This window comes from Malurus melanocephalus, unplaced genomic scaffold (genome assembly GCF_030028575.1).
Source record: "Malurus melanocephalus ecotype Western Australia unplaced genomic scaffold, MMel_1.1 scaffold_101, whole genome shotgun sequence".
NCBI lineage: Eukaryota > Metazoa > Chordata > Aves > Passeriformes > Maluridae > Malurus > Malurus melanocephalus.
The window spans coordinates 113,043-131,940 of record NW_026623333.1 but is presented as its reverse complement, the minus strand read 5'-3'; the positions used below and the strand labels follow the sequence as shown (position 1 = coordinate 131,940).

General features: G+C 39.8%; 1 protein-coding gene across 1 annotated transcript in view; it reads left to right on the top strand.

Moving 5' to 3' along the window:
• Positions 1–18,892, top strand: part of PCSK2 (proprotein convertase subtilisin/kexin type 2) — a 92,073-nt gene extending 73,181 nt beyond the window's left edge. Inside the window, exons 9-12 of the mRNA XM_057369005.1 lie at positions 9,705–9,920; positions 11,134–11,234; positions 13,835–14,062; positions 17,690–18,892. Coding sequence (XP_057224988.1) covers positions 9,705–9,920; positions 11,134–11,234; positions 13,835–14,062; positions 17,690–18,176 — 1,032 coding nt within the window. The 3' untranslated portion in view covers positions 18,177–18,892. The remainder of the gene's footprint in view (positions 1–9,704; positions 9,921–11,133; positions 11,235–13,834; positions 14,063–17,689) is intronic.
• Positions 18,893–18,898: the final 6 nt, after the last annotated feature.

The window sequence follows — 18,898 nt, the reverse complement described above, 5'->3', positions numbered from 1 at the left end:
CTGCTCCTGGTGCTGTAGGGAATCAGCGTCCTCCCTTGGCTGATTATAGATGGGTTTCCATATTGAAAAGATCTGAAATTACCCAGAACATTTGAGATGGCTTTGTGTGGGAGCTCCAGAATTACTCACTTTTCCATCCAAATTATTTTTTCCTTTTTCTTGTGCCAAATTCTCCCACTCTTCATCACTGGCTTGCTGTAAGCAGCACATTCAGTTTACTGTGTTTTGTGACATGATAATTAAATCTACTGCTGTGATAAGTAGTGAAACATCTAAAGCTTTCTCAAATGTTTAGCCTGTAAGAGGGATTATAGTCATCTTCATGCTCCCACCCATAAAATTGGCAATGTACTGCAATAACACTGGAATACTTGTCACAGATTTCTTCTGAGCCTGCTCAGTTTTGTTGGATAAACTGTACAAACCTCTGATGAGTTCAGTGTCCCTCTGAAGTCCCCTTACACAGGCTTTGTTTATCCTTTTGACTTTCATTCATCTAGTGTTTCCATAAAGATCCTCTTAAACACTTAGATCTTGAAGACAATCTTTCCTAGGTGTGCAATAATTTTTGCTGCACCTTGACATGTTACAKTTGCTTGATCTCTCTTCCACTAATGTTGGTTGTAGCCGATATAAATTCTGAACAGAGAAAAATTTGCATGTATGCTAGTTTGAGAAACAAACCGTCAGAGTAATTACTCCTACACAAACATGTTGTRAGAGAATCTAAGTCAGAACTACAATTTAATAGGAAAAAAAATAAAATAAAGACAATAATACAGAGTAAGCAGCTTAAACTGACAGTCAGAATACAGAACCTTACACCCTCCTGTGCAGGGTGGTGGCTGCAGTCCCGTTGGAGTGATGGATGCAGTCTCATTGAAGTGGTGATCTGAGGACAGGTTGAGTCCAACTCTGGAGGTCCAGTAGTGATCCTCGAGCTCCTCTCCTCTGGGAATCCARTGSAAGAAGTGTCCCAGTGTTCCAGAGCCTTATCAGGAGACACAAAATTAACAGAAGAGCCTGCGTTAGTAACCCAGTTCTGTTGGCCATTGCAGCATTAGGAGGAATGATACTGGATTCTATGTAAGAAAAGTGTTGTTGTCCAAGGACAATTATACTTAATCTTATAGTGGCAGTATCCCAGCTGTCTCCTGGCAATACGTGCACAAAAGATGAGACAGTCCCAACCCAAATAACTCTCTTTGTGTTGTTGTCATATCTTTATCTACCTTTCTTTTGCTCATTACATTTCCTAATAGAATGATTTTTGGGGGGAAAAATCTGTTCTGATCTTGTTTTTTGGATCTGGTTTTTTTTTTTGGCAAGCCAGACTTTCTAGAGGTATTTCACGCTGTCAGTGGATGCTGGGTATTCTCCATGGTACTTTGGAAAACCCACTACAGAGTTGGCTGCATTGTAAAGGAAGTCTAACAAGCTTTTGGTATAATACCCTTTAACCTATTTTAGGTCTATATAATATATGCATCAAATTCTCTATTGATTGTAAAAATGAAAATCTAGTTTATGATTATTTTTCAGTTTAACTCTACTGTCTTATTAAAAAGTGTCTCTTGTAAACTGAGAGGCAAATAAACATAGGAATTCTGTTTATCTGCCTAGATCTGAATTTCACCAGAATGATGGTTTGCAAATTAATGATGAAGCTGAAATATTGGTGAAAATGAAGCAACATGCTGAGAATAAAAATGTGTTCTTAAACTAAAAGCAATACTTCCAGATGTCCTAGAAGGCAATATAAGATCTCTTGGGTGGAGCAAGATTAATATTGTTGCTTCTAATGCAGTAAAATAAAAATCAGTAAGTTGGTGTAATACAGAATTCTTACAGGGAATATGCATTTAATTGAGTTGACAAACTCAATCACAAACACAGGTGATGTTTACCTTGCTGCTACCATTTTTGGTGGCACCATATTTGGGTAAGCTGAGCTTACCCATTTGGAAGCCCGGCTCAAGGAGGAACTCACTGCCAAGTGTTTCATCCTTCCCACAATCTCCATTCCACTGTCACATCCTTTAGAATTCCTCCTTCTAGAGCTGCCTACATGTGGGGATAACTAGTTACCTGATAATGACAATATGATAAAAACTACAGAAACTGTGAAACTTCACGTTTACGTGTCTATTTTTATGTCTTGAAACCATCTAGCTATTAGTGCCAGGTGGTCTAAGGCTGAAATCTTCTATTTCTGATATCTATTCTTCTAACTGAAGACATCCATGCTCACTGCAGAGGGGAGTTGGACTRAATGGCCTTTGAAAGGTCCCTTACAACCCAGAGTATTCCCTTCTTCTATTTTCTTACCTTTCATCTTCCATTATCCATGCTTGTCATGTGTTAAACTGATTCTTCCCTTCTGTCTTAATCATACCTTCATTTTGGTGTGTTGTTCGCTTGGCAAATAGATAACATGAACAGAAATAGCACTGAAATAGCATAGCTAAGGACAACACAATCTACCATCACACTGGCAGYTCCTTYATGRGCTCTTTTACTAACACAGTTTCTAAGGCTGGAYTCAAAAAGGGTGGTGTGTGCRTGAACTGGGGTGTCAGCATCACCCMTATCAGCWTAACCAATCAGAAGTTATTGRGAAAGGGACTCAAGCTGCTTTTTGTTACTAAGACACAATCCCASTCATTTTTTACATGTGACCTGCCTWCACTGTGTTATCTCATGGCTTTAGTTCATGGTCAGTTGTCCCCAGCCATGACTGGCTCACTGAGTAGTGGTAGTTGCACTGCWAAGATAAATGAGCTCACAGTTGAATGAGCAGGAAATTGGGAATAGGGATTGAAAAGAGTTTCATACACAAAAATAGCCACAAGTATTTGGCAATTACCAGCCCTGGCCTGACACAGATGAGCACTCTTACCCAATGCAACTTTCGGCTGCTAGAAAAGACATATTTGGGATATAATAGGAAAGAACCTAATAAAACTTAAATTAAAAGAACTACTCATTTAGTGTAGTGTCCAGTAAACACTTCTTATTTGCCAATTTGTTGAGTCCAGTTCTTTCCAGCTTCAGTTATTGGAATTTRAGGCAATAAAAAGAAGCAATCAACTAAACTGGTCTATCTATTGCATTTTTATGATGTAGGCTTTTATATTAGGAGGTTGTGAGAGGTTGCTTGTGGACTGAATTAATTTTTTGAGACTTCATTGGCTCAAGCCAGAACATAGAAGACATGATCCATTTGTGCTTGTGCTGGTGAAAACATTATTGCTTCTGTAATGTAGTTCTACCTAAGAAAATGCTGCCAAAGTACAAATTGCCAGGGGAACAGTATTAGGAATTTATAGTCACATCATGGCTTTGTAATCGGGCTCACCAATGAAGAGAGAAAGGACRATGTAAAAAACCAAAAGGAAATATTTCTCATTTGCCTCTCTCCCAGTGCACAGAAAATGTGTTATTGTTCTTCGAAAATAGCATGTTAATGAAGGATGTACAGGTAAATATCTCTAGCATAATTTTATTTGTTCAACAGCTAACTGAGGACTGGGGAATTTATGATATGGCAACCATCTATTACTCCACTTTTGAGGAAGCCCAACAAGCTTCTTTATAACTTGGGAGCCCTTTACTGTTGTATTGCCATTGTGTCTGAAATATGCATTATAATTCCATGCCTTGTCTTATTCGTGTAAGATAAAATCAAACTTTATTAAAATCTCACACATGTGAAGCTATGACACCAGAGTTCCTCATACCACTTGGGAAGGCTGCGAAAAGAGACCAACATCGTCACTGATAAAGAGTGAARTGGGTTTTTAGAATCTTTCTCAGTGATAATCTAGCTCAGAGGTAATGAGAAGAGGATGAGGTTGATTTTTTTGCAAATATTATTGATACCTGAATTAAGCCYATAGAATTGTTATATTTTCACTTGYGATACATGGCCCAGCATCCAACAGAAAAGGCATGGCTGCTTAAAAGGTTTTGCCTCAACATTTTCAAAGTTACACATCATATCCCTGCTAGACTGAACCCTAATKGAAACCTAATGCTGCCTCTCATTACGCAGCCTAATGCTGTGTAATTTTACATTCATTTCTCTTGACTAAGAGAAGTCCTTCCAATTTCAACAGCAATTTAGGTATAGAAAATGGCTCAAGCATTATTTTTAACCAAAGAAGGGATTAGCAATTATGCAATTAATTGTGGGTTGCAGTACACTTCTGTGGCCATTCTAAAATAAGTTACAGAAAGCCTTTTATTGGGTTTGCAAATTATAGGGCTTAAGTTTTTTGAGAATCTTGTATGCAGCAGTCTTTTTGGAGTTGGATGGTTACTACTTGACCCAAATAATTTCAGAAATCTGGTAGGCCAAGCTGGTTATTGAAGACAGCAAAATGTGAAAGGGACAAAAGCAGGAGAAGCGTGACTGAGATGTGGTTCCAAGTGACAGTTATCCTTTGCACAGCAGCCAAGTGTTAACTGAGCTCTGCCTCCTGCCAAAACAGCCTTTCCTCCTCCACTTTTGAACCCTGGAAGGTTAGACAGGCCAGCAGGGAAGAACAGGGCCTTCATCAGTGCTGAATTTGAGAGGATAACCCAACTGCTGTTTCTGCTGAGCTGAACTCTTTGGGTTGTGGCTGTGCTGGGATTTTCCAGTGTTAGAGTTCAGCATCTCCAGGTTTTTAGGAGGAACTGGATGTAGAATAAGTGCAAAGGTGTTTGGCTCATAAAAGGCAGCTGTCCCTCTGAACCTCTCTGGGGGCAAACTTTGGCAATCCAAATACATTTACTGCTTAAACTTTGGTATCTCTTTGGTCCTTGCCTTGGCATGTCCCAGCCTAGAAATATGATGGTGATTTCATTTTACCTGCATGGGCTGCAAACTATACTTTTGGCAATCATTAGCAATCATTACTGAGGGATGCCAGTTTTAATTACAAAATGTGTAAGGATTTTCAAATTATTCAGTCACGAAGAGAAAGGAATCCTCTTTTCAGAGGAAAATGCAGTCAAAATTAATAGAGGCCAGAAACTAACTGAGACCTATTCATAAGTCAGTAGGACTATGAAAAGGATGATAAGAAACTGTAGAATTTTCTGCTTTGCCTGGAAAATCAGTCTCTCTTTTACCATAGCAGGCACAGAAGTTGCTCTTAAATTATATAGAAGATGGTGAAACACCTCTGTTTTCCTAGGAGAAAGAATTAMAAAATAGCTATTATATGCCATAGCAGAAAGAAAGATGCTTATAAAATAGTGTGGGCTTTGAATTTGTTACAGAAAGCAATTTTCAGTTCCATAATTTTTTTCACTTTCTTTTCAAATATGCTCCTCCTGCATTTGCTTTCATAGGAATGAGAGTCCATAAAGATCACCAAATCATTTGGCTGTCCTTGTCCTGAAATACCTTTTCACTGCACCTAAAAAGATACCTCCTCACAGTCAGGTGCTGCTTTTTTTTTTTCTTCTTACTCACTCCTACCTGCCTCCTGGTGTCCTGATTCTGTCCTTCCCTGGTACTTTGCTTTTCAGGGCAGGAGCCTGTTCTTTGTTTTTAATTTGTATGGGTTGGGAGCTGTTGTTCCTGATCTACAACTGAAGCAACTCAAGTCCAAATGAAAAGCATTCTCCAAAGATTGTTATGTTCCTTCCATCCATCATCAGGCACTGCTTGGTGGCAGTAGGAGAAGTGGAGGAACCATTACAGAGGCTATGCTGAGCTTGCCAGCCTTGGTGAGAAAGGTCAGGGAAGCTGGAGGAGATTTATTTGTCAAATACACCCATTTTTCTCTGGAAAGTGTGATCCAACAGTCAGAACTTCAAGAAACGCTGGCTCAGGTGCTAGCCCAGCAAGCATGATGAATGAAGACAATAACAAGGGGAGAAAAAGTAGTTTAAGATTTGCCTGAAGTTACATGAAGTGAGAAAGGCTGTAGCCCTCTGCCAGGGCTTTTGTAAGGTTGTTCACTAAAGACATTTCTCTGGGATTGTGCACTTGTGGAAGATGAGAAAAGGGGTAAGACTATTTCTCTGGGATATTTTTGACTCGTAGTCCTGCAYAGTAAGGACTCTGGGAATAGAAGATCAGCTGTTTTCTCAAAGAGAGCTTCTCAGGAACTGCCTGTGAATTACTAAAAATATATCCTTGCCCAAAATTTAATTATTTTAACCTGAATTGAGAGGTGTGCCTCTCTTGGGCTGGTACTAAATGCACCAAGATCCATKTTCAGCTCTCAGATACATCTTCAGGTGGCTCAGAAAGGTGAGTGCCAGGCTATATGTCACTTTTGGAGGAAATGAGCAGGTTTCTACAGGATTCTGGAGGAAAGAYACTCTAAAATGTATCTTACTATCTTGCTGGTGTTGTCTTCTTCCTGACTCTCCCTTCAGGCTTCCTCTGGTGTTACTACTGCCTTCTCCAGTCGTGGTTTTGGTCCAAATGTACAGCAGCTTGAGTCCCACCACCAACATTTTTTAGGTTCCCATAACGTTGAGACACAAATAGGAGCTTTCAGTTCCCTTTAAAGATGACAGTTAACCCAACTGGATTTATTTTTTCTGATTTATCACAGAATCCTACAGTGGTTTGAGTGGGAAGAGATCTGAAAGACCATCTAGTTCTAACCCTCTGTCATGCCACAAGCGGGGATGTCACCCACTAGATCAGGACTAGAACAGTTTTATTATTTATATCTTATACCATCCAGAGAATTGACAATTCACTTCCCCTGAAGCCATATATTTCTGCCTGGTAAATAACATGATGCCTGAGTACAGCCACCAAACAGTTTGCCTGTGTAAATAATCCCACTTTGGGGTCTGGCTGTGAAATGTAAGCAGCAAGTCCTAAGCAATCATTGCAAATAATGCAGTTGGGCTGCCATCAGTTTGTTCCAGCAGTGTTTGCTTCTCTTTCCAGTCCAGGCTAGGAAGGAAAGGCAACTGAAATTTGAGTATTAAGAGGTGAATTGTAGGTTTTAACACTAAGACCCGCTTGTGGATGTGTCTTCCATGAAAGTGATATCCTGATGCCATTCTCAAATAATTGCATGCATAAAACCCATTCCAGAGTTTCAGTTCCTCTGTGAATTCCTCTTCATATCAGCAATCTCTTACATCCATTTTCTGCCATTCTGCCACAAATCTCATCCATGGGGGAATATTTGGCAGCACAGAACAGTCCTGCTGAGCAGGGCTAAGTCTTTTTCTCTGTGCTGGACACTGCAARGGTTAACTTCTTCTTAGCAACTGAGTGAATTTCTTGCATGAAATTAAAGTGTTTCCTTTCCCCTCAAATGACAGGAAGGGAAAGATTGTTTAAGAATGTGTCCATACATGCCAGGCATCCTACTCCTGCCACTAGCAGCCACCTGCTTTCCATGTTGGACAGCCAGTTGCTTTTTTGGGACAGAGGCTGTCCAGAGGCAGGCAGAGGGTTGAAGGATGGATGATGGTTTAGGTGGGAGTGGTGGTGGTATGTTTGGGATAGAGCCTTTGAAGGCAGTCCAAAGACCAGGTTTGGGCCCTGTAAGCTAATGGCAGTCAGAGCACAAGGTGGGATATGGAAAAAATCAAAGACTAAAAAGGCATAACTGGTCTGTTTCACTGATTTTAATTTTATTTCGTTAAATAAATTGCCAGCTTGATTTTGTTCTTAAAGGTATATATTTTTGCAACAGTATCATCCTCCCTTAACACTCAAATGACTAATATCAGGTCTGTGCGGGAGTTCTTAGATGGATTTCAGTGAGCTTTTTCATAGTCATTATCTTTATTARGAAAATCTGTGTCCTGAGATGTTATATATCCCAGTGTCAGCAAACCTGCTGTGCAATTCAGTGGATTACAATGCAACTCACTAACGTGTTTGAAATAATGAGGTTGCTCTGTTCAGTGGGGTGCAATGAAAAATAAAAGCTACTGCTGGGARCTCAGATTTTATTTAAAGTCCTGACTGAAAAGGTTCCCTATTAAAATGCCACTGCAGGTTGCTACGTTTGTATATTCTTTAACTTCCATTTCATGCTGGGAAATGAGAAGGCCCAAAGAAATTTTTTAATCTTTTGCTCTGTGCATCTAAACAGTGTGTTAAATTCCAGCCTTGCAGACTTCTGGTGCTCTTGGGAATAAATGTTGGATTACATGAACTGAATACAGAGAGAAATTGTGGCTGTTGGAGATCTCAGTTGGAGATCTGAGCTTTGGGTTCCCTATCACTGATCTTTCCCTGAGACCTGTAGTTCTCAGGTCTGATTCTCTTTCAGGCAACTCCTACTTCTGTCTGATTATGGAATTAGAAGGAACTGAGTTGATCCCTTCCTACTCCCTGCCTGTCTGGAAGTTGGGCAGAGGATATGGATTTCTTTCCATTAATTAATTGGAAGCCTTTATAGTGGCCCTTCAGCTTCAGYCTCTCCTGTTCATCTCAGCATAATTGTTGGGCCATTTTTTGGTAGACTATTTGTGTGGTCTCATAACTTTATTTTCTCCTTAGAAGTAGAAGCTTGTTTGTCAGAAAAACATATCTGAACCAGTCATACCTTCGGAAAAAGAAATATACTGAGAGAAGAAGGTGCTGGTAGAGCTTTTTAGCCATTGTCTGCATCAAACTGAATCTTATAAACCCAGCCTGTGAGATGACCTATATCCCTTTTAAAAGTACACTTTTCTTCATGGCACTTAGACCATAACATAAATGTTAATGAATCTGTAAAAGTGTCCCAGCATTTGGCACAGGAACCTTCAGGGTGTGAAGCAAACCAGGAGATAAATGGAAGTGCTCTGTGTACACAAGGCTGCAGAACTGGCTTTGGCTGACCAGTTACCTGGATTTAATAACCTGCATAGGTTTTCAGCTGAAGCTTGATGTATGGTTTTTTTTTTTTTGTACCAGTTTTCTTCTTTTTAGATGCCCAGCTTTACAATTAGATATATTTGCCAGTTGATGGGGGCGATTTAAAGGACACAGACACCAGTGGAAAGAATGGTCTTATTTTACTGACAATATTAAGGCAATACAGAGGTAAAATGATACACTTAGTAAAACAGCAACTTACTGTGCACCTGGCTTTAGTAACAAACAAAATAAGCAAGATAATGYACCTAATCAGTACTATATGAGAGAGAATAGTKATTAAGARAGATACATCACCAATTKCCTCAATACTTCRCCRTCATCAACCCACAGTTGCAGGTYGGGACCCACTGTTGCAGCAGCAATTTGAGAGCTTTGCCAGGAATTGGGAGGTTCTACACAATGCTTCCACTCATAAGTGAGTTCTCCAAAGTCACTACAAGGTAGCTTTTATAGCTTTTATAGCTTTTATAGCTTTTATAGCACACTTCCTGACCAGGCAGGACCAGGGCATGTCCAGAGCCCTGCCCACAGTTGGGGGAGAGGTTTCTTGGAAACAAGCATCTGGTGATGCCAGGTAGGAAGGTTTCTTAAAATTATATGTTTATTAACATATCTTGCAGGTAATTACATAAGGTCATGTGAAAGTTCCTAAAGCAACCAGTTTGGTGTTAAAACAGCCAGCATAAGCTGTTTGGTGAGTCTGTATACAAGATTCTTACGTTAAATTACTAATGTGGTATCAATTACATGATTTTCAGGAGTCAGCTTTRGCTTGGGCCTGTTGTTCAGGCCTGAGTACTTCAGCTGCTATCTCCTATTTGCAGTTTAACTCCAGAGGGTCGATTTTCCCCTCCCACAGGGCCGAGGTGGAAAAGGCAGCATCTATGTGTGGGCTTCTGGAGATGGGGGCAGCTATGATGACTGTAACTGTGATGGTTATGCATCAAGCATGTGGACAATCTCCATCAATTCTGCCATAAACGATGGACGGACAGCTCTGTACGAYGAAAGCTGCTCTTCAACCTTGGCCTCCACCTTTAGTAATGGGAGGAAGAGGAATCCAGAGGCTGGTGTGGTGAGTCCTGAAACCATGGTGCAATTGTTGCTGTCTTTGTTCATTCTCATGACCTATTGCAACTCTGTACTTTGGTGCAGCAGATGGTTCTTTGTTGAGATGGATATTTTCTCATCTGCAGCMTGTGATGGTGCCAAAACTGTCAGCTGAGATGGTGTGAGATTTATACTGAGAACAGCAATGATCCTCCATCTCTTAGAGCTTCAAAGGAAAGTTGGTGCTTTCCTTTATCAGAAATCAGATTTAGAAGTTCAGCTGCCCTCTTCTTAGAGGACAGTGTGGCAGAAGGTCTCTGTAAAAATCTAAGTTGACATCTGAGATTGTATTTTGTATTTACTTGTACTGGCAGACTTCTGCTGTACAAGCAGCACAGAGCAGAATGATAYTCATTCACCAACAGAGGACATGTGAGGGTTCTGGGATCACCRGAGCCTGCTGTTGCTCCAGGGCCATACCCATGGCTGGAAAACAGGCAAGTTCCATTCAATTTGGGATTCTCTTGATTCTCTTCCACTGTAGTGATCACTGCTCTTCAGCACCTTCAGAGTAGCCAGGACATCGTTTGGTTTGCAGAGTGGAAAATGCAGGTATACTGAGTCAAAGTTAGTTTTTGCCAAAAGCTGTTGTACATTTTTCATGGCTCTGTCTCAAGCCTCCAAGCCTCATTGCACAATCCTAGATGCCCACATGTAGTAGCAGAGAGAACATGGGTTTTTGTCTTCATATCAGCTCTGTGATACCAGCCAAGATGATCTGTGGCACCTTTGTAATTATTGCCATGAAATGCATTTCTAAGGATTTGTTGTGGTCTCTGCTAGTGACCAATCTGCACAGAAGTCAGCAGCCTGCTGCTGCTGGTCCCAGAGTTGGACAAATATTAAAAAGCTCAATAGTGTTAACAATTCTAGTTTCAAATCGTTCTGATAATCACAAAAGAATTGAAGGCCTTTGRTTAAACTGTGTTTATAAGAAACAAATGGGTACTAAGTGATAATGAACAGTGTTTTACTACCTCATGACTTGCTCTTTCATTTATGCTCTGTCTCATTGTGGTTTTAAATTGACACACTCTTCCAAAGCAGAAAACAGATCAAGCGCACAAACACAGTAAAAGAGCAAGGGCACAAACTCCACTTACTGTAATTTTCTGAATCTGTAGACGCGAGGAAAATGGGATAGCTGGTTTCATTAATCACATCTAATATCATTGCAGGCTACAACAGATTTGTATGGCAACTGCACCTTGCGTCATTCGGGCACGTCTGCCGCTGCCCCTGAAGCAGCCGGAGTGTTCGCCCTGGCCCTGGAAGCTAAGTATGCTGCTGAGAAATTCCTTGGGAGCTCTAGAGAGTTCATCATAAAACAACTGGAATAGCTTTAGTTAYGTAGTTATGTACACTGTTCATCATTTCTGTTGGCTGGCTGTGGCATGAGGCTGCAATGCCCAACTCCAAAGCTGCCTCCTGCAGTAGTGACACGCACGGTGACGTGCAGATAGAGAAAAAGCCTTGCCAAAGCCACCTTGCAGATGTGTTTTGGCTGTCTGGCTCTCTCTTTGTCCTCCCCATCCTCTGCATCTAGGGATTTTGTCTTCTCTAGCGCTGTTTGGAGGAAGAGATTATTTCATTTCTCCACAGGTTCTCTGCAAAATGCCCAGCCTGCAAAAACAAAAGARTGAAACTGTAGTATCAGATAGGAGTTCATCTTGTGCCAGGTACTGTCTGCARTGGGAGAGGACAAAGAGTGGGGATTAAGAGTAGTCTTTCAACAGGAGCTTTGTTGGCCCATGGTTTGTAGAGACAGCAGTAGATTTCTCCTGTTYAATAGCCAAAGGCAGATTGATCTTCCTTGAATTTGTTTAAATCTTTTTCAGATTATCTGTATTTGGCACCTAGGTCATCCAGTAACAATCAGTTCCTCAATATTTTTTAGGCAATGTTGATACGTAAGGTTTTCTTTGTTTTATTTTTAACCCATTGCTGGTTGGGTTAAACCCATAGCTGCTTCTGCGCTGTTTAATTGCTCTGTTACATGAAGGAATAATATCCATTGTCTGTTTACCATGTCCATGGTATTCATTACACTGGAACCTTCTTGTATATCTTGCAATCATTATCTTCTTCTCTGTTGATTAGAAAAAGTTTTCCTTACAATAACTTATACCAGCTTTTTTACTTTGTGTTAATTTTTTCCATGAACTGAGGCAACATTTGCTTAGTTACAGAGCTTCRGTTGCTGTAACCACAGCATGAAGTGAGCACTGTGTGCATGGTTTCCTTCAACAGTGCAAATAGTGAAGATTTGTGAGAGGAGGCCAAGTTTACATTAGCAGAGAAATCATTATCATGCTCAGAGCATGAGTTGGTCCAAGTCTCATTTTTCAGGTTTTATGCACATAAAATACATGCCAAAGGTTTAACTTCAGGTGATCATTCCTTCTACTATCAAACTCATTCAGTAAAAAAAAAAACCAAAAATAAAAACTACATAATAAATTAATATGGCCATAAAATATTTAATGAATTTTCTCACCACTGCATGTTTGAACCTAAACATCTCAGTAATAATTATCATTCTCTTCAGTTGAGCTACCCATAAAGACTGGAATTACTCAGCCAAATTCTCATGAATAGAAATTAAACTTAATACCCCTGGCATGGATTTCTAGGCTTTGCTGAGAAGGCAGCAGGGAAGAGAAGGAGCTGTCAGTGTCTCCTGTCTCTGGTGTTATTAAATTGTATTGTGCAGAACTATCCTGGATGAATCTTCCCAGGAATGACCATCTACCCTGAAGCCTGTTCTTGCCTGCATCGTGTCTGTCAGCTCATACACAATGTAGGACTGATATGTCTCTCAAATCAGACCAATCTATGAAACAGAAAGTACAGCTTCAAGATATGTGCAAGCTCTTAAAAGATTTCAGAAAGAATGATGCAAGGGATGCCTTCTTTTCAGCTCTCTTGTGTCACCTTGGGGGAATGACAGTTMATTGGGCATTCTGGTGTACATTCAGCACACACACATGCTTATTACTTGGGGCACAGAAAGCTGRAAAGCAGATCCTTTTAGGCTGATGGTTTGAATCAGACATATTGTGATGTGGAAAGAGTTCATCRTAAAMCAACTGGAATAGCTTTAGTTATGTAGAATAAGAATGTCAGTTCTAAAGCTCCTAGAATAATGAGTGCCCTTCCTRTCATCATAATCACTGCACATCTAGGAAGACAAGAGAAGATGATAAAAAAATGACCATTGAAACTAGGCAAATATTACTTGACTGCTCCATTATTCATCCATGCTAATATAACWTGGGTGACAAACCTCTGCCAAACCTTACAGTGCAAACTGGCAGCCACCCACAGCCCATATATCCACATTCACAGAATCCTGACATTATTAACACCAGGATCATAAGAGTTCATCAGCTTCATCACATTGAAGGGTGGGTCAGGTGGTTCAGACCACATTTCTCAGAGTGGGTATTGGAAGATCCATGTGAAAAGCAGGAGGAGCAGGCAAGAAAAAGGGGGTAAGATCTGACAGGAAAGCTCGGTGAAATTTTTTTGGCATCTTTTATTTTTTTTTGTATTTTTCTTAGGATCTGGTGTCTTACCCATTTTATTAGCTTTAAAATTGCAGTTGCATCTATAATGCCTATTTAAAATAAATTATTTTTAATCAGAAATAATTTTGCAATTTTGGGAAACATATTTTGSAAAAGTGCTATMTAATTCAAACCTATKCTTGTTCCCAGTGAGATYGATAGAAGCTTTGTTATTGGTATGTGTATAGATACAATTTCCATTTTATTCATAGAAATAAATTTTACCTGAAGGTTTACTCAAACACATTCTTTCTTTAATATCTGCTTGGAAATACTGTAATGATTTTTTTCCCAATTTGCTGTTCCACAGCTTGGATCTGACATGGAGAGACATGCAGCATCTGACAGTGCTCACCTCCAAGAGGAACCAGCTTCACGACGAGGTKCACAGGTGGCGTAGGAATGGTGTTGGGCTGGAGTTCAACCATTTGTTTGGCTATGGTGTCCTTGATGCAGGAGCAATGGTTAAGATGGCAAAAGACTGGAAGACTGTTCCCGAGAGATTCCATTGTGTTGGAGGGTCAATACAGGAGCCTGAGTAAGTGAATAGTCCASTGAATGTGCTTGGCTTCTTCCAGGCATCTGGGAGACACAACATACAATTACATTGACAAAGACAATCAAAGAAAATGAAGATTTTTTGTTTTTTTCTGAGGAACCCTAACCAGTAATAGGTTGATATAACATTTTTTATAAACAATGCTTGATGAATCTACATGATCTGTCRATTCCTGGCTTGCTGGAGGAGTACATTCTACAGCACATTGGTATCCCCATTGCTAGTGCCATTAGTGTCAATAGCAACATCCATTTCTCCTGGGCACTCACAGTCACTTCTGTGCTAAAGTTTCTGTGAGTAAAGAGCCTGTCCCCAGAGGAAAATCTGGAAGGCTGGCACTGTAAATTACACAAACTGCTGCCAAATTAAACATTTATCAGCCAGGTCATATCTCATTTTGAGGTTCTTCAGTAGACAATTTTATCTCCAGAAGACCAAAACAATCATCTACAGGTACCAGTGATTCAGTTTGAACACTACAGCATTTAATTGTACTTGCTTTAAGCTCTTCAAATATCTAATTGCAGAGTAGATGTCAGATTATTTTCTGATTTACTRTTATGTGCTAAAGTGAATGAGTCAACAAGTGAAGGAATTAATACTAATGGACTACARCAGCTGTAGTTTAATTTAAAGAATTGAAATACTAACCTAATAATGGCCTAAATTATGCCTATACCATTTGAAATTTGACTTTTCAGTGCCATTTTTGAAGGCAACATCATTCTGTTGGAAAAAGAAAACAAACCAGGATGCYACCCTAGCATACAGCTCAGCCAGGCAAAGAGTGAGTTCCCCAACCTTCCAGATTGAATTTGCCTGATCCAAGGTTCTACAGCTGAGCTCTGAGTTTCAATTTTTCTGGTCTATGCAAGCTCACAGGTAAAAAAACAAATGAGAATGCTGAAGCTAATTTTAAGAAATCCCTTAGTTATTTATGAATAATTAAATGCAGAMAAATAATCTCATTTATCTTAGTGCAGCTCCACCTATTGAAATGGGGATCATCCTAGAGGAGGAGAGAACATTTCTTTTTGTAGRTTGTAAAGGTGCTCCTCTGCCACTTGCCTGACACATCTATGTATTAACAGCACTGCTATAAAATTTATGCTCCCCAATGAAAATGTCACTGGCAGGCAATAATAAGCATCATGAAGTGCAACATGTACAATTTTTTTATTTGCAGTGTAAAAAAAAAGCTAGCTAAATCCCAGCATCTCCAGAAATTCCCTGGAAATTAGAACAACACTACACTTCCGCTGTGGATAATTGGGTTATTCTTTCAGTTTGGTCTTGCTGGAGCAACATATTCTATATTCTCTTTTTATTTAAGTGTGGATATTTGTATACATAAAAGATGTATTCAGTATAGATTTATGAAGGTGTGTAGTTGATACAGAGGCGTGTTTCACAGCAGTGTTGTGAATTAAGCAAAAGGCTGGGAAATAATTAATAGACAGAAAGCAATCAGTTATTTACAACAGAAACACTTGTTAGCAATAGGACCTTCTCCTGACAAGGGTTTTGGCTGGTTTAGGGAAAACAAAGTTTTAACTTTGTAGCCCATTAACTGAGAAAAGGAGCACACAGGAGCTCCCCATGCTCATGTCTCACTATGTACTGGGTACTATGCCGTGGATATACTATTTATATATTTTTTTAAGTATATATATATATATACATAAATTGGTCAGTGGCACGTTGTAAGGCTGTGGAAAATCCATCTTCTCTTCTGCYCCTTTGTGTCAGGCCTTTTCCACCACCCCTGGTTCTTTTTGGTTTTTTGGGAAAATTCACCTGGACTACAATAATTAATTTAGTGAAGCAGAGAGTATTAGATCCTAATTATTAGGAAAGGGGGAAACAGAGCATTTTGAAGTCTTTTCTCATGTGTTTTTAGAGAGCTGAGAGAACTTCTGCATTGCAGTATTTGAAAAGGGGGARATAAAAGCTCTGTGCAGCTGTCAAGCCATCTGCAGAGCAGATGTAGTGGGTTCACATTGCTCTTATTTCTTTGGGTTTTAATCTTGATAGGAGAAAAGACACACAGTGATATCTCTTTTCATTAACTGAAGGAGATAAAACACTTATCACATCTGGGGGAATGAAGCAATGTTTGACAAAGCTTTGTTCACTGTCTGAGAGGACTGTGAGAGAAAATGAATCCAGATTGAGTTGAGATTGAGTCTTCCCATGCAGACAAACTGCAAGCACATGGCAAGTGTGAAATTGTGATCCTTCACTTCTGCATGTAATGCATGTTTCTTGTGCTTCGGAACATAAAACAAGTATCTCAAGGATATTATAATTAGATGCTTAAATATTTTAGCTATACAATATTTATGTTACACCAATCTCTGCTCAGTTATACTCAGAACAACACAGGTGTTTCAGTTTAAGGTAAGTGTTTAAATGCTTTGAGAATCTGGATATGAATGACTTTTTACTCTGCAAGTACTCCCAAGAAGRCAATACTCTATGCAAGGGGGAAGGAGACTGGTCTGAGCCAATTAGTGATATATTCAGCTAGAGCTCATCTCAAGAAGAAAAGAATTCCTGGAAGCTAGGCTTGAATGAAATTCTTTGACCAGTCTCTAAAGAACACACTATTTCATTAGCAGAAAGMTGGTACTGATATCTTTTGAAAAGAAGGTATTCATTACCTCAGTGTGGTCAATGCCCTTCTAAAGGCTCTCTGACTGTAGAACTGAGGTCAGGGAGAAGCCATTGGAAGACAAGATAATGACAAGGTGACTGGAATCTTTTGTGATTTTCTCCCTTTTGAAATGATTGCTGTAATTCTTGTCTCTCAATTATTTCTTTTAGACAGAGGGAACTGCTTATACAACACTGATGGTGAAGATGTAAAACATTTTTACACTTTCCATGTATTTTGCCAGCCAGTTTCTGAGGCAGTGGGTAATTGCAAGTTTCATCCTGACCCCAAAGGGTTTAGGAGACACTTGACAGCCTCAGCTCCTGGGCCAGACTTTGGTAACTCAGCAAACATGTGTGACTTCTTTCCTTGATGTATATGCTCATTTAYCAGAGCTATTCAAGGAAAGAAATCTTCATGGAAAAGCATTTTTCAAATGAGCCGACTTTAGGATCCTATGTTTGTGCTGGTTTCYAAAGCAGAACAAGTACATAGGCTTTAATGGGACTGCACTGAAATTCTGTGSCATTGATTCCTCCAACACAGAGAGCCATTTGCTGCTGTCATTTAAGGAAATGACATGACTAGCTGCTCATGGTGCTTTTACTGAATATACACATTCATATGCAATTACCCAATAAAGGAGTGATAAGTAAAGACAACCATTAATRTTAGTTCTTAAAGAGCAGTATGTGCATCTTAATTGTATTACTTCTCTCTTTGTGTAGATGTACATTTCATAATTCTTTTCAAATTAAGGCTTTGGTATAATTTTCTAAAAAGAGAACATTCTCTTTATGGCTAAATTTGTGACTATTATTTCCTATACCTTTTCATGTATTAATAAGGAAAATAATGCAGGGTTTTTCTGTGAGACAGCAAAGCACAGTAGTTTTAACATAAGCCACRTTATGCTGTTTTAATTTGCTTAATTATCTTTTGACCAATAGAAAGATACTACCAAATGGCAAGCTGGTCCTCACCCTAACCACTGACGCGTGCGAGGGGAAGGAAAACTTTGTCCGATATCTGGAACACGTCCAGGCAGTTATAACTGTGAATTCCACTCGACGAGGAGACCTCAACATCAACATGACCTCACCAATGGGAACAAAGTCCATTTTGCTGAGCCGGCGCCCCAGGGATGATGACTCCAAGGTTGGTTTCGACAAATGGCCTTTCATGACCACTCACACTTGGGGAGAAGACCCCCGAGGCACCTGGGCTCTGGAGATTGGGTTTGTGGGCAGCCAGCCCCAGCGGGGTGTGCTGAAGGAGTGGACACTGATGCTGCACGGGACTCAGAGTGCACCGTACATAGACCAAATAGTAAAAGATTATCAGTCCAAACTGGCCATGTCYAAGAAGGAAGAGCTRGAGGAAGAATTAGATGAAGCAGTGGAGAGAAGCCTGAAGAGTATACTGAGCAAGAACTAGTGCTGTGTTGCATGAYGGTGTCTTTCCTTCCCCAGACCCTTCTACTCACTGTTCTACTATCCAGACCTCCATGTTAGACGTATTACAATGATTGTCTCTGTAGCCAAATTATCACCTTCTTGATTTTAAAGTCTTATATCTTGTCAGTAATTATTTTAATTGCCACTGAAGCAGTCCATTTTTTAGCTCTAAACCACAAAATATATCCCGCCACATACTRTGTACAGTTTGTGACTGTAAATGATTTTTCTTTTGTGTCATAGAAATACGTAATAACCTGCAAAGAAGTTAWTGGCTTTTCCCTTCATATTTTTGTGGTAAATGTTTCTATTAAAAAAGAATGAATTTTAATATTGGAAGTTGGTGATAATGGGCACATTTTTTTAAATGACTGTGAGAGAGGGAATCACAAAAAGGTTGTCTGGAGAGGTCTTTAAACATCTAATAGTTCTTTCTGCATCACTGACTTCAGTGGGACTTTCCCCATAGAGCTCAACCAAAGTAGCACTAGACACCACAAAAAGAAGTAATCCAGAGATAAGGAAAATTCACCAATCCAATTTGCAGAAATCCAGTTTTGAGAGTTTTCTTTCATACTACATACACACTTCAGCTACAGGATGGATCAACAGATGTGCAATAAGGAAGGCAAAGCGATTCCAAAGCTGGGTGGCAGGGAGAAGTGATTTGCAAACTGGGTCAGGGCATTCTAGAAGCACAAG